This window comes from Erpetoichthys calabaricus, chromosome 3 (genome assembly GCF_900747795.2).
Source record: "Erpetoichthys calabaricus chromosome 3, fErpCal1.3, whole genome shotgun sequence".
NCBI classification, from domain to species: Eukaryota; Metazoa; Chordata; class Cladistia; order Polypteriformes; family Polypteridae; genus Erpetoichthys; species Erpetoichthys calabaricus.
Genome location: NC_041396.2, coordinates 193134648 through 193147194, shown reverse-complemented (window position 1 = coordinate 193147194; position 12547 = coordinate 193134648). Strand labels below are relative to the sequence as shown.

At 38.4% G+C, this 12547-nt stretch overlaps 1 protein-coding gene across 2 annotated transcripts in view; it reads left to right on the top strand.

Moving 5' to 3' along the window:
• sim1a (SIM bHLH transcription factor 1a) overlaps positions 1–9807 on the top strand; it is a 48783-nt gene extending 38976 nt beyond the window's left edge. For both annotated transcript variants that reach the window (XM_028797641.2, XM_051925347.1), the window contains 3 exons: positions 4821–4986; positions 5512–5929; positions 7845–9807. In XM_028797641.2, the coding sequence (XP_028653474.1) occupies positions 4821–4986; positions 5512–5929; positions 7845–8581 (1321 nt within the window). In that variant the 3' untranslated portion in view covers positions 8582–9807. The remainder of the gene's footprint in view (positions 1–4820; positions 4987–5511; positions 5930–7844) is intronic.
• Positions 9808–12547: the final 2740 nt, after the last annotated feature.

Below are 12547 nucleotides of genomic sequence, written 5' to 3'. Positions count from 1 at the left end.
ATTAGTGCTGCAACTGCCATGGCACAACTTTCTCTGGTAGCCCATAAGTTCTTTTAACTCCAGGGCCCTAATACTGAATACTAATACCTAATACTGTTAAGGACCCGATACCCACCAATACCTTTACCAATAAACACCAAGGTATAGACAGTATTTTTCCTTGATGCTCTCTGCTGAGCTTAAATACTTTAACCTGGCCTTTCATGAATGTTCCTCCCACACTGTTCAGTGTCCACTGCCTTCCCAGTGCCATGACCCTGACTGTAGCACATGTGGACGCTGGCTACAGTTCCAGGCAAGGATAGCTTCTGTATTGATTTCGTATTTAATGTCTTCTCGAGAGTCTCTGTATTACAGGCATGTGCTTACGTTTATGAGCAGTTCAGATTGAATAAATAGAAGAATATTCTGATGTGAATGAAGCAAGGTGTTAATAGCCAAGATAGAAAGAGACAGAACAGCATATTGGGTACATATGCTGGATGATAAAAGGAAATGGAGCCTGGTATAACATGTTCTGATGGCATTGCAGTTTGATTGTGTGCTTTAATTATTGAATGATTGCAGAAGTGAGCAGGTTGATCATGTAAGTGCATTTGTTCTTTATAATTTTGCAATCATTTAATCATTCAGATACCCTTCTTAGAGTCTAAGAGAAAGCAGGCACTGCCCCCTACTCCACTCTGTACTTGCAGAGAAAGTCCTTTTGCACTGTATTTTATGTCATAAATAATAAAATGCCTTGACTTTTTTTTTGTTCTTTATTTCGCCTTATACAATTTCTTGTATTAGGATTTTTTTAGTTTTCACCTACCCCTTGAGTATTACCTCAATCGTCTAGTTTCACACCTACTTCCCACTACCTTGTAGGTCCAAAATATACCAAACTGTCTTAATAGAGGTTAGCAGAGACACACTCCACAAATATCCTTTATAAAGGAGAGTATTTATTATACAAAATAAAAAACTATAACAAAATGTTCAAAAAAGGAAAAAAGAGGCAAAAAGAATTTGCCTAAAAGACAATTCCAAGCAAACAAGTCCTAAAACACATTCCAAGAACCGTAATCCAATAAATAGAGCAAAATAGTCAGTAAAAGAAACATAAAAACAAAACAAAAAAAAAAAAACAGTAAATCCGATGAAAAAAACTGACACAAGACTCCAAAGAACTTCAATGAATTGCTGCTGGGTTTCTCTAGCTCTCAGCCTTTTATAGCAAGAGGAAGGATCCATGGAAATCAGTTTGATCGGGTCTCTTGGGGCTCCATCCGCAAAGAACTTCCAACGTAAGAACATTTAAGGGAACAGTAAATAAATTACCTTAAATACCACATAAACAAAAATAAAACATAAAACACATCAAAATTCAATCTGAAATATAACATTCTGCTTATTATTTGCCTGAAATAATTTTAAGATGTTGAAATAAATCAATGAAATAAATTACATCAAAAAGCAAGTCCTTTGACTTGCATTCTTGCCTCAGATATCATTATTGTCATAACATGCATTTGTAAATGACATGTGAAATATTAGATTAGATTAGATACATTTTATTAATCCCAAGGGGAAATTAACATGCATACAACAGTAGAAACGTAAAAATAAGGATACAGACTCACAGGACAAATACTACAATACAAATACAATAAGATGCTGCAGATGTTCTGTCAAACAGTTGTGGCAAGCACCCTCTCTTATGCGGTGGTGTGCTGGGGAGGTAGCATAAAGAAGAGGGACGCCTCACGTCTGGACAAACTGGTGAGGACATCTGTGGCAGAGCGACTGGCGCTGAGCAGGCTCCTGTCAATCATGGAGAATCCACTGCATCCAATGAACAGTGTCATCTCCAGACATAAGAGCAGCTTCAGCGACGGACTGCTGTCACTGTCCTGCTCAACTGACAGAATGAGGAGATCGTTCCTCCCCCACACTATGTGACTCTTTAATTCCACCTGGGGGGGGGGGGGGTAAACGTTAACATTATACAAAGTTACTGTCTGTTATACCTGCCTTGCACTCTCCACCTTGCACTTTTTAACTTGCACTGTGTTTTTATCACTCTTTAATTAATATTGTTTTTATCAGTATGCTGCTGCTGGAGTATGTGAATTTCCCCTTGGGGATTAATAAAGTATCTATCTATCTATCTATCTATCTATCTATCTATCTATCTATCTATCTATCTATCTATCTATCTATCAGTATGTAAATATAAACAAAAATAAATAAATATTGTTCAGATATTTCAAAATATTATTTCAAAATAAACTTAATTAGTGCTCTGGGAGGAAGCATTGAAATGCTTGATAACACTGGGCAGAAAAGACCCCCAGAGGCGCTTCTGAGCACACCGTGGTAGAATGAGCCTGTGCTAAACATGCTCCAAGAGAGCGCCCTCTGGAGGGAATGGAGGGGATTTTTCATAATGGCATCCAATTTTGCCACCATCCTCTTTTCTACAACACCTTCAAAATGTGTCCAGGATTCGCCCTGTGATAAAGCAGGCTTTCCTGATAAGTTTATTCAGGCATTGTGCTTCAATTGATCTCAAGTTGCTTCCCCAGGAGACCACAGCGTAGAACACCACACTGACTACTTATGGACTGGTAGACCATTTCTAGCAGTTTGCTGCACACATCAAAAGACATGAGTCTCCTTAGCAAGTGAAGTCTGCTCTTCTTATACAGCACCACTGTGTTGTCAGACCAGTCCAGTAGGTTGTTTACATGGACCCCTAGGTACCTGTAGCTCTGCTCTACTTCCACGTCCTCCCCCTGGATGGTGACAAGTCTCAAAGGCTCATTGGCACGCCTAAAGTCCACCTCCAGGTCTTTTGTCTTGTTGATGTTGAGTTGCAGTTTGTTGTTCCTGCACAACAAAGTCCTCCTCGGCTTTCCTATATTGTGATTTGTCTCCATTATTGGACAAGTCATCTGAAAATTTCTGTAGATGGTAAGCCCTGGTATTATGCTGGAAATCTTTTGTGTAGAGGGAAAACAGGAAAGGAGACAGGTCGGTTCCCTGAGGTGCTCCAGTATTACACATCACCATTTCTGACACACAGTCCCTCAGTGTCATAAACTGCTGTCTATTGGTCACTTAGTCCATAATCCAGGAGTTTGTGGGGCATCAAGATGCAAAGCCTTGAGCTTTTCTCCCAGTTGATGAGGCAGAATGGTGTTAAAAGCACTGGGAAAGTCAAAGAATATTATCCTGACTGTGGTGCTGGTTTTGTCCAAGTGGGAGTAGCCTCTGTGGAGCCTACAGATGAGAGCATCTTCCATATCTATATGTGTCTGATCTGCAAACTGCAGGGGATCCAGATGTTTTGAAACCGGGGGCCAGCCTTAAAGGTCTTCATGACATGAAGTAAGAGCAACTGGTCTAAATTCCTTTGGGATCACTGGAATGACCTTTCTTTGGTACCACAAAGGATGTTTTCCACAGCTAGGGAACCTTCTGGAAATTCAGAGAAAGGGAAAAGAGGTGTTGTAGGATCCAACAGAGCAGGCTAGCACATGTTATCAGCACCCTGGGGCTAATTCCATCCATCCGTGAAGCCTTGTTTATGCAGAGTTTTCCCAGGTCTCTCCTCACTTCATCATTAGAGACAGTAGAGAAAAGCCAAGCAAAATGACACCTTTTATTGGCTAACTAGAAAGATTACAATATGCAAGCTTTCGAGGCAACTCAGGCCCCTTCTTCAGGCAAGATGTCTAGAGAGTTTAGAGGAGCTGAAGACCACAGGTGTGATGTCACTGTGGGGAAAGGTCAGGCAGGGTGCAGATGGCAGTTGGGATTCTTGAGCTTCCTCATCTTGCTGATAGAGGCTAGTAGTGTTGGGGGAGGGCTGGACTGACAAGAATGAGCCAAACCTGCTGAAGAACTAGTTCAGATCATTAACTCTGCTCTTGTTCCCTTCCTCAACATGTTTTACAGCCTGTTTGTAGCCAGTGAAAGTCCTCAACCGATTCCACACTTCCTTCATGTTGTTTTGCTGTAACTTGTGCTCAAGTGTGTGTCTGTAGCAGAGCTTCTTCTTCAGTTCTGAATGCACCTGCTTTATTTCATCATTATCTCTAGACCTAAAGGTTCTCTTCTTCCTGTTCAACAGAACTTTCAAGTCTTTTGTGATCCATGGATTGTTGTTGTGGAAACAGTGCATTGTCTTTTTGGGGACTATGCTATCCACACAGAACTTGTGAACTTTATAATTAGCACGGTTTTCTTCAGTGCAGCAATTAGTAATGTTGCTTCTTCAATGCTTTCCATCCACATTTCCTGTACTTTTGTCCCCATAATTTTGTATTACGGAAGGAACTTATTGCATATTCCTCCTTCCTTATTGTCTTGACCAAGTGGTATCTTTCGGTGCCAAATTTTTATTAGTTTATTCCTGCACGTAATAGAAACTGACACAATTATTGGCATGCTTTCCATTTATCTCATAATGTAAACATCACAGAATGTGTTCTGATAATCAAAACTTGATCTCTTACCTGTTTTCTTACAATGTTCCTTGCATTTTTTAGAATTTCTGTTTGTAGACTGAAAAATTACCATGAGATTCATGGTCTTAAAAGCATCTAAAAATGTAATGATGTGTATATTAAAACACCATTAAGTAAGCATAAAAAAATAAAAGCAGGAAAAGTGTATAATTATTTGTTTACACAGAACAGAGATTATGCATAAGTGAACATATTGTTATAAAATAAAAAATGTAAACAGATCAAGGTATTGAATATTTTAAGGTGGAGCAATACAAATATTATAGCATAAATCTTGACCTCTTATCTTTTCTTATAATGCAGTGACACTGAATACAAAGGACTGCAGTTGTCATTAGATCAAGTGACATCGACGAAGCCAACATTCTCCTATACCAACACCACACCAACGGTTGTTGACAGTCGAAAGGGAAGCAAATCCAGACTTGCACGAACAAGATCAAAGGCCAGAGCATCGCCCTATCCTCAGGTAATCAGTACCCAAATACTAAATGAACCTTCTCATTCAGTGAATCCCTTTAAAGTCATTTATTCAAAACTATTAGAATGTAGTGGATGGAGATACATTTAGGCAGCCAAACCTTGGTCTTTTATTTACTTTTATAGACTATTACTGTAATGTGCTGCTCTATCTGTGGTGAGATTGCTTTTCTGTCAGTCTACCGTCATTTAGTTATAACCTATGGGTAAATAGCAATGCTTTACTGAAATATTTGTGAATTTCCCCTTGGGATTAATAAAGTATCTATCTATCTATCTATCTATCTATCTATCTATCTATCTATCTATCTATCTATCTATCTATCTATCTATCTATCTATCTATCTATCTATCTATCTATCTATCTATCTATCTATCTATCTATCTATCTATCTATCTATCTATCTATCTATCTGACGCTTCTGAAACCTATTTAACTTAAAGTTGATGTTTATTTAGCTAACTCATTAAATTGATTAGAGATAAACTATTTTCTTGTTTAAAAATCTTATAGTATTCTGGGTTTCACACTGAGAGATCAGAGTCTGATCATGACAGCCAATGGGGAGGAAGCCCCTTAACTGATTCTGCATCCCCGCAACTGCTGGACCATGGAGAAGGATCTCACTCCCAGCATGCTGATGTGTCTTGTGCCTATAGACCATATTCGGACCGAAGCTCCCTCTGCCTTGGATTTGCTCTTGACCACACTGCCAGGTTAACTGAAGACAGACATACACACTACCACACCCAGGCCTGTGAAGGTGGCCGCTGTGAAGCTGGAAGATACTTTTTGGGTACTCCTCAACCGGGCAGAGAAAGTTGGTGGAGTTCTTCACGATCAGTTCTGTCAGTTTCTAAATCATCACCAGAAGACAGGGACAGATACGAAAACAGCATGCCCCACATTGCTTCAATCCATAGCGTACATGGTAAGACATTTAACGTGTTAGAAATACTGTTAAGACCTCATAATTGAATTTTTGTAAAGTGCATATATGTATTGTATATATATTCAGCAACACAATGGATGCACTTCAGAGAGCAAATTTGATGGTAATATGCAGTATATACCAACTACGTTAAATGTAAAAAACTAACTTTTCAGTTCTTTTTTACATTATGATGTCAGAGAATATTTTATTTTTGTTCTAGTGCACAAGTTCTTCTTTCATCATACAGAAAACATTTATACTATGTTATTCACTTACATAAATTTTAATATTATTAGCAAATTTGCTTGCTGTTGTAAACATAAACAGTTTTCACATTTGAAGAAGAATGCATTATTGCTAGGTTAATAATATTCTAACAAATATTATCAGATTAAAACAATCCGCTAGCACCATCTAGCAATAGCCATCAGAAACTGAAAAAGGGAAGAAGTTTCTTTCCTGAATATCCTTATTCTAGCTTCTTAACAGGTTTTCATCAGTATATCAAAAAAGCCTTATTTTTTAAATGTCTCTTAATGGTATTGAAGGTGCCTTTTGGTATGTTTCATTATATAAAGGGCAGAATGTCTTCTCGGTAACAATCTAGGTCATCTTCTGCCCTATAGAACTCCTGATTCCTCCTCACATTTTTTATTGCTGCTACCATAACCGATTTTTGATTATGATTGCTGCTACCATCTTGTTTTCCACCCTTTTCCTAGCAATCCAAGTGTGAACAAGCTGTGTGACTGATATGTCTGTACAGTATGTATACGTTTATCCAAAATAAACTGCAGAGTATGCGAGAAGCTCTCCATATCTCACTTGGTTAAACTGCTGTCTGATGAGATATATAGGCAAATAATTTAACATAATAAAAAAATAGCAGAATTGTTTTTGAGGACCAGTTTTCATTGTTAATCACTTTACTAGTGGGCATATAAGTAAAATGATACATCTACCAGCACCACCACAAATAAAATGAATGGACTCTTCTCTTTTTGTACACTTGTAATGTAAATATTTTAAAAACTAGCAATGGGACAAGGTGTGACAAATGAAAGGAGACCAGTTGATCAGCCTCATCTAACAAACTATTAGCTGAATTGCTCCATCCTGATACTTTTAAAACGTTTTCTATGTTTCCTCTTTAACTACATGACTTATTCCAGGTTGCCATGAACTTTTGTATTAAGAAGTACTTCCTGGCTTCAGCCTTAAATGCACTTGCACTTAATTTCCATCCATGTCCTTGAGTACTTAATTGCTACTTTATTGAAATAACTCAGCCTGATCAGTTTTATCAAAGCCTTTACAATTTTGAAGGCCTTGCAGCCTTCTCAGCTTGAGGTTAAAGAGGATTAATTCCATGAGCCTGACAGATAACGGCAGTTCTTTAGCCATGGGATGCCCCTGGTTGCTCTTTTCTACATTGAAGCTAAAGCTATGGGATTTTTTGAAAAGTGGTGACCAGAACTGTACACAGATGTGGCCCGATGTAGTGAATTATAGTATGATTATGATATTCCCTCTTATGTTTCTATGTTCCAGATAATATATAAATAACTTTGTATATTTTTTGTTGCTGCTTTGGACAAGCACAATTTGCGCTTTGTTGTAATGATATGACTAGCACAATGGTTACAAAAAGACGGCAGACTTTCTTTACTCCTTGCAAAGTATTTTCTGTATTGCTTCAGAAGAGGAGCCAGAGCCTGCTATAGACGAGGGCTTATTCAGTTAATTTCCCATTAGTGTTTATTTGCAAAGTTTCAAAAGATCTGTAGTATTTTGTGGTGATTCTTTGAAGCATTTTTGATAAGATAAGTACTACTGTGTGTTTGCTGCTAATTATTCAACACTGATTTTTACATAATTTACCAAGATTTACCCTTTTTTTTAATACCTCTAGGAAGAAGTCACTGGGATGAAGACAGTGTGGTTAGTTCGCCTGATCCTGGATCAGCTAGTGATTCGGGGGAGAGGTACCGCAGCGAGCAGTACCAGGGCAGCCCCCATGAGCCCAGCAAGATTGAAACTTTAATAAGAGCAACACAGCAAATGATTAAAGAGGAGGAAAACAGGTTACACTTGAGGAAGGCTACTCAGGATCATCTGGCAGTTGTCAATGGGCTGCAAAAAACCCACTCATCCTGCTATGGGTCAAGTTATTCCCAAAGTCATCTGCAAGGGGTAGTATGCCGGGGACCCTCTGTTGCTAGCTCTGTTCTGTGTGATCTCAGCCAGCACAGGGATGGCAAGATGATTAGCCCCCATGAAAACGAACACGATGCCAGCCCTACGTCGCTTTCAAGGATAAGCAGTCCAAGCTCTGACAGAATTTCCAAATCTAGTTTGTCACTCACAAAAGACTACTTACAGGCTGACTTGTCTCCTAGCCAGATCTCTGGAAATCACTGTGCCGCCTCACCTACTTACTATTCTTCTCATCATCGTCAGTATTTTGACAAGCATGCATACTCCTTGACTGGATATGCTCTTGAGCATCTGTATGACAGTGAAACCCTTCGGAACTATTCCTTGGGCTGTAGTGGTTCCCACTATGATGTCACATCTCATTTACGAATGCAACAAGACCAAGCACAAGGACATAAAGCAACATCAGTAATAATCACTAATGGAAGCTGATAGAGCATTTGTAAAAAGCAAAAAAACAAAAAAAGCGTGGTGCCAAACGCCATCCAAATATCATGTTCATTTTTAAAGCACTCATTATCCTGGTAGCAAGATTTATTCAGCCTATAATGCACTAATACTACCAGGCAAACAGTATTGGTAAGTGACAGCATCAGAGCTGATACTTTTAAATGCACTATAAAGTATTATTGGTTTCTTTATAGGATCCTGTTAACCTTTAGCAAATATTAAGGTGCAGCCAAGTTAAATATAAACTAGGCTTTGTGACCTTTTATTCTTCTCTGCATTTGTGCACACTGAGTGAGCCATTTGCATAAATTTTACAAGATGTGAAGAATTTACGGGAACAAAGATGTGGGAGGAGGGTTGTGTACGTTTTCTTAAAAACAACAACAAAAAAAAAAGAATTTAGAGAATTGGAACACGTCTGTTCCAGATATCCCAATGCAATCAGACCAAATAAAACCTAATTGAAGATCTTTCTTTCTTTCTTTCTTTCTTTCTTTCTTTCTTTCTTTCTTTCTTTCTTTCTTTCTTTCTACAACAATGAATGCAAATCCTGACTGCACATGTGGTATGGAGTCAGAAACACCAGTGTTAAAATGTTAATGAAAAAAAATAATAATTTATTCTTTTTTAATTGGAAATATTATTGACACAGTAAAATAATATAATTTACACTAGAGGTAAAAAGTGAAATAAATACTCAAAAATGATGAATGCCAGATCTTGGGGTTACTAAAGCAAGACGAATGTGTTGTTCAAGATTAACTTTTCTGTCCTAACTTTGTTTTTTCTAGAGAAACCCTTTTTATTGTTATGATTTTTTTTTTTTTGTTTGATAATGATCAAGGTGGCATGTTTCCAAAACAAATTACATAACAGTTAAATTCCTCACGTTTCTCCCCGGTACAAGCTTGGGAAAGATACCAGGGTAGCTTGCAAGTACCATGTCATCGCCTCGGTACACTCCATGCAAATGTAGATACGGTTTGTACATTTCTTTCCAGTTCAATCCCGTGTATGTAATGTAGGAAGCCACCTGATTTAGCTACTTTTGTTTCTAAAACCATGTAAAGTGTTTCTTCACTAGATTTATTTATGATGTAAATATGCTCACAGAATGGCATTTGAAGTACAGGTGCATAAATGTATTTATTATGTGAATGAGGAAGATGTTTTTTTTTGGTTTTGAAATATAGTTGAAATGAAAGAAAGTGTTGACTGATTTTTGCCTTTTATTTTGGTTACAGTGAAATGCAGTTCTAGGTTTATTTGTAGATGACACCATACTGTACCTCTGCATATTTCTGCAGTGAACCTTGTGCCTTGTGTTTTCCAGTTGATAACCTTAGCTGCCAAGCTAAGCTGTCAACGACAGAATTTACCAGAGCGTGTCCATTCAATAGCTTGTGACCATGTTAATTGCCTTAATGTTAATTTCTGTTGGTTTAATTAAAGATGCATGGACAACATTCACATGACAAGGTGGATTGTGATGAAGTAACCTGCCAGTGTCGATTATAGCAGCGTGTGGTCAGCCCAGGCAAGGATGCTTGAATATCTAATTGGAAAGTTAAGTCAGTCCCTGCAGGTATAATGGATGTCTTGTTTCTACTGTATATTACAACACACACGCGCACAATGTTTTGTCACTTCTACCTGACGTCACGTAATAAGATCAGAAGCAAATATCAAGGAGTTGTAGTAGTGATAGAGAATTTGTGGAAATAAACATTAGCAATCACCGAGAGTCCAAGAAAAATAAGAGTGAGAGCTGTGGCTTTAAAGTACACAAACGTAGCAGTTTCAGGCAGTAACGTTTTTTTTCCAATCCGCACCATATACTGACACATTTGGATAGGAGCTGAACTATATGTGTACCCGAGTCAGTCAGTACAACAACAACTAGTAATAGTAGTAGTAGCAGCAGCAGTAGTGTTCCTTTATCTACAACTCATTAGATAGATAGATAGATAGATAGATACATTATCAGCCATATATCCATTTAGTAGTTTGCTGAACCTCCAAAAAATGTGCTTGGTAGGTGCCGATGTCCCATATGATAATGATAATGGATGAATAATGATAATATTCCCCTAAATATCTCCAGAATAAAGATTTTCTGTCTTAACCATTATTTTCTATTTTGGGCGCATTAAACACAACTAACAAATAGAATTTTCATGAAGTGAAGTGAGGATCAAGAAAAACAGACCCGCTCTCACATGTGATCCCTGAGGTGCTGATGTGCAAACTGGCGGTGCTATCTGTCCATCTAGTTGATTTTTGCTGTTAGTTTTGCAGTTAAATTAGAGATGAAAAAATCTCAAAATGCTTGGCGTGTGGCCGGAGGTGCTCGACACATTAAGATGCAAAGCAGGCCATTGCAAATACTGGGCTATGAGCCCAAACCTCTAATAATAACGGGATAAAACTCATAAAGCAAACAGTTTGCAGATGAGTGCTGATGTGAGAGGATGTCTGATTATGGTTGAAATAAAAGACAAAAGATGCAGTCGCAGACATCTTTTTGATGCTTGCTATTGAATGTTCCTTCAGGAAAAAAAAAAAAGTCGAAGCAGTTCTCTAATTAAAAAAAGACATGAAAACTACACATGTTCAAAAAAAAACGAAGGAGAGCAGCTCATCTCACTTCTTCCCACTTCTCTCCCAAGTCTGTGCGAGTGAGCGAGTGCTGATGCTCTTTTCCACTCGAGTGTTCAATTAATAAGATGTGATTTGGTCACAGCGAGTCAATGAGCCAGTGACAGGGAGCCTGTCATTGATAATGAAACAGGAAGCAAGAACCATAAGGAAATGATCCTTATTTCCAGGTTTTAATTGCTTTTGCCACAAACAAGCCAGAGTAATGAATTGAGATAACAAATTGGTTAAAGTGAAAGTCTTTAGTCACAGGACTCCAAGTAACTAACTCTGAGGACCCCGCATTTAAAAACAAAGTGATCCGACTTCTGTATTCCTTTCCATCTAGTACTTTGCTTGAGGGTCTGGTTGGTAATTACAGTATAGGCATACAATAACGACTTGCATTTGATGTGTTCTTTATCACTGCACGGCTTCATTCATGTTGTATAAAGTTTAACAAACTCACACTACCCCACACAGAACAAATTTAGGGTCACTAGTCAAACTGACATCCCATCTCCTCTGATGAAGGAAAACCACAAGTGTACAGGGAAGCCCATCCAGACATGGAACTTAAGGGCCATAGGATTCACTGATAGTTAAGTTGAAAGAATTCTGTTGGATGTACTTTATCAATACCTTTGAGAATTTTGAAAGCCTGGATTAGGTCCTGACGCAGTCTCCTCTGCTTGAGGCTAAACGGGTCTAACTCTCTGTCTGTCAGACTAAGTCCTGGGTTGCTCTCCTCTGCACAGCTTCAAGTGGGACTGGGGGAAGATTATGTGCCTGAAATGAAGTCTCCTGAACTTACTAGGCAGCAAGGCTAACCACAGTGACATTGCGCACGTAGAACTAGCCGTTTCAGGAAATGAATGGAGATGTGTGAAATTCACAGAGAGCACCTTGACTATCCAGTCAAGGAAAAGAAAGCACTGTCCGCTCAGTGTGCGAAATTATGTAGAAGGTTAGAATGGCCCACCAACATCTATGGATGTCAAAAAACCTTCACGAGGTGAGCTGAAACCAGTCAGTAGTCAGTACAGTGTCAAGTAAACATGCAAGAAAAAGACTTATCTGTTTGTTAGAAGAATGTCAATGTGGCCACAGTGCAGCAGAGTTGAATCACTCTTTAAGCGCATTCCAGCCTATTTAATAACACAATCTCTGGATCTCTTGGTTTTTGGCAATTGTAAGAATGCAGAATAGACAAACGTTTAGTTCATATAACATTCAGAGAACATGGAATTTAGACTTTGGTCAGTATGTTGCTGTAGGCCATGATATTCCATCCATTCGTGACTGTAAACA